Source organism: Carya illinoinensis, chromosome 10 (genome assembly GCF_018687715.1).
Source record: "Carya illinoinensis cultivar Pawnee chromosome 10, C.illinoinensisPawnee_v1, whole genome shotgun sequence".
NCBI classification, from domain to species: Eukaryota; Viridiplantae; Streptophyta; class Magnoliopsida; order Fagales; family Juglandaceae; genus Carya; species Carya illinoinensis.
This window is the reverse complement of record NC_056761.1, coordinates 16456358-16459258: the sequence shown is the minus strand read 5'-3', so window position 1 is coordinate 16459258 and position 2901 is coordinate 16456358. Positions and strand designations below refer to the sequence as shown.

At 38.8% G+C, this 2901-nt stretch overlaps 1 protein-coding gene across 1 annotated transcript; it reads left to right on the top strand.

Annotated features, from left to right (window-relative positions):
• Positions 1 to 601: 601 nt before the first annotated feature.
• LOC122279700 (protein UNUSUAL FLORAL ORGANS-like) lies at positions 602 to 2462 on the top strand. The gene has a single exon (XM_043090479.1). The coding sequence runs from the start codon at positions 926 to 928 to the stop codon at positions 2255 to 2257; it is 1332 nt and encodes a 443-aa protein (XP_042946413.1). The 5' UTR covers positions 602 to 925; the 3' UTR covers positions 2258 to 2462.
• Positions 2463 to 2901: the final 439 nt, after the last annotated feature.

Here is a 2901-nt window from a genome sequence, read left to right as displayed (position 1 = left end):
GATTCATATTAGATTATCTACTTTAAAGTTAAAATAATAATATAATATTATATATTTTAATAATAATTTTGTTAAGAAATTCTTTTTTATATTTTATAAATAATAATTTTGTTAATAATTTCTTTTTTATTTTTACAAATACACTTCATAATTTAATTAATAATTTAATTTATTATAACACGCACATGCAAACCTTATCATCTTCGTATTGATTCGGGTTCCCCGTTCATTCAAATTTCTGTTCTGGCACTGCTGATGAGTTCAGGGAGACTCGTGTTGGCACATTACCATTGTCTCTATTCTATCTATACGTCCATTTTCGGTCCTGCCTCAGCCATGACAAAACAGCACTGAAATGATAGATGGATCAATCAGAATCTTGACTGTCATTCATTTCTCACGTAAAGCAACCAAAGACAAAACTTTGAAAATATACCATTAACCTATCTTGTACAAACAACAAACACTTGTAGTCTTGTCCCGACCCCCACCCCATGCATCTAAGGCCAACCAAACTTCATGAGTTTTGTTTTCTTTCTGTTCATCATCTGTCTTTTATAGTGTATTGTACTTTTTTTCTCCATCCCCTATAATTCATAAACCAACCAACAGGTGATTCCTAGCAGTTTCTTGCGGTGACATACCAAAAACAAACTCTTTTTTGGTTCCCAACACGATGCCTTTTAAGATCCTCTTTAGATTTGCATTTACATGTCGACTTCGCAAGCTTTCACGAATTAAAAATATCAGCTAGCTCTAGCTAGCCTCGTTTGTTTCTCGGTGAAAAAGGAAGGAATCTGCACTATCAACATGGAGGCCTAGCTAATTCTTCACCAGCTTAATGGAAGCCTAGCTAATTCTTCACCAGCTTAATCCTTTGCTCTACTTTTTGTATTGAACAACAAATCCAAGCCAAACCATACGCATGGAAACTTTTCATCACCCGGCCTCTATGACCTTACCCTCTTTCTACACTTTCGCTGCCACAAGGAGTGGCAGTAATGGGACCACTCCCAATGCCATGACTACTCCATGGATGGACAGAAGAATTTGGAGTGAACTCCCACAGAAGCTGCTCGATCGTGTGCTCTCTTTTCTTCCACCGCCGGCCTTCTTTCGCGCGCGTTCTGTCTGTAAGAGATGGTACGCGCTCTTGTTTTCTGACAGCTTTCTTGAGTTATACCTCCGAGTATCTCCTCACCACCATTGGTTTCTATTCTTCAAGCACAAAAGTACACTAAAGAGCTACATATATAGGGACACTGGTTGTGGAGATCAGGGTACTAACAACAGGGGACCTTGTGAAGGATATCTCTTTGATCCTAATGATATCGCATGGTACCGCATTTCCTTTGCTCTGGTTCCCTCTGGTTTCTCACCGGCATCTTCTTCTGGTGGCTTGGTTTGTTGGATTTCAGATGAGGCAGGTCCGAAAAGCATAATCCTATGCAACCCTATTGTTGGTTCTGTAACTCAATTGCCTCTAACACTAAAACCCCGGTTCTTCCCTTCTCTTGGCCTAACTGTTAGCCCTTCATCAATGGATGTTACCGTCGCCGGAGATGACATGATTTCTCCTTATGCCGTCAAGAATTTAACGGCCGAGAATTTTCATATAGATGGGGCTGGGTTTTACTCAATATGGGGTACAAGTTCTTCTCTGCCAAGGCTTTGTAGCCACGAATCAGGTCGCATGGTTTACGTGGATGGAAAATTCTACTGCATGAACTATAACCCATTTAGCGTCTTAGCTCATGATGTTGCTGCAAATGTATGGAGCAATATTCAAGCTCCCATGCGAAGATTTCTGCGATCACCAAGCTTGATTGAGAGCAGGGGAAATTTACTCTTAGTATCAGCAGTGGAGAAAAGTAAGCTAAATGTACCAAAGAGTTTGAGGCTGTGGGGGTTGCAATCTTGTGGGAATTCGTGGGTGGAAGTGGAAAGAATGCCACAGCAACTATATATCCAGTTTGCGGAGTTGGAAGGAGGAAAAGGATTTGAGTGTGTTGGCCATGGAGATTTCATTGTATTTACGATTCGAGGGTCGGACAAGTCTTTGCTGTTGGATATTTGTGGGAAGAAATGGCAATGGATTCCTCCATGTCCATACTCTCAAGGTGGTGGAGGTGTCAATAATAATGAACGAGATTGCAGTGAATTGCATGGTTTTGCGTACGAGCCTAGGCTCGCTACCCCAGTTACCGGGCTTCTTGATCAGTTGACATCCCTCCCATTTCAGCCTTACAATGGTTAGGAAGTTAAAGCAAATGGTGGCAGTCTGTGTATCAGAAAAGAGGCTTTGAGGTGGACAATTAATATACTATGTTTAGTATGCATGCAGTTGTGTAATGTCCTGTAATTCTATCAGTTATATTTATATATGTCCCTCTCATGGGTCATATAAACTATGAAGATGTACTGTTTGCGTTTTTAAGAGTTGTCTTGAAATTGGCTTTGAATTTCAATCTTGGCTTACTCTTTTAAAGTATTAGTAGTAGACTCAATAAAATTAAAATTTGATCAAAATTTAGTTAAGATGCACAATAAAATAAAATAATGGACTCAACAAATGAATAGTAATTATAACCCAAAATTATATCGCTGGCTAGATATTATTTTGGAGTAAATAATGCATCTTCCTCCTGTCTACTGCTCTCCCCCTCCCCCGCAAGAAGAAAAAAAATGAAGAGAAACCACAAACGTATGTGCTTCAATCCCACGCTGAATTCCTGTTTGGGATGAAGCTTTTAGTACACATCTTGAAATTGTTTGATTTTGACAATGGAAAACTTTTAATATCTATTTTATAAAATGTTTTTTATAAGTATTTGATGTCCAACAAAAGCAGAGTTTTAACAGATGTGTTGTTGGCTTAGTAATTAAAAAAAATTGATGTAT

Excerpts from the sequence above, each read along its gene's own strand:
- LOC122279700 (XM_043090479.1), top strand. The coding sequence starts at position 926 with ATGGAAACTTTTCATCACCCGGCCTCTATGACCTTACCCTCTTTCTAC.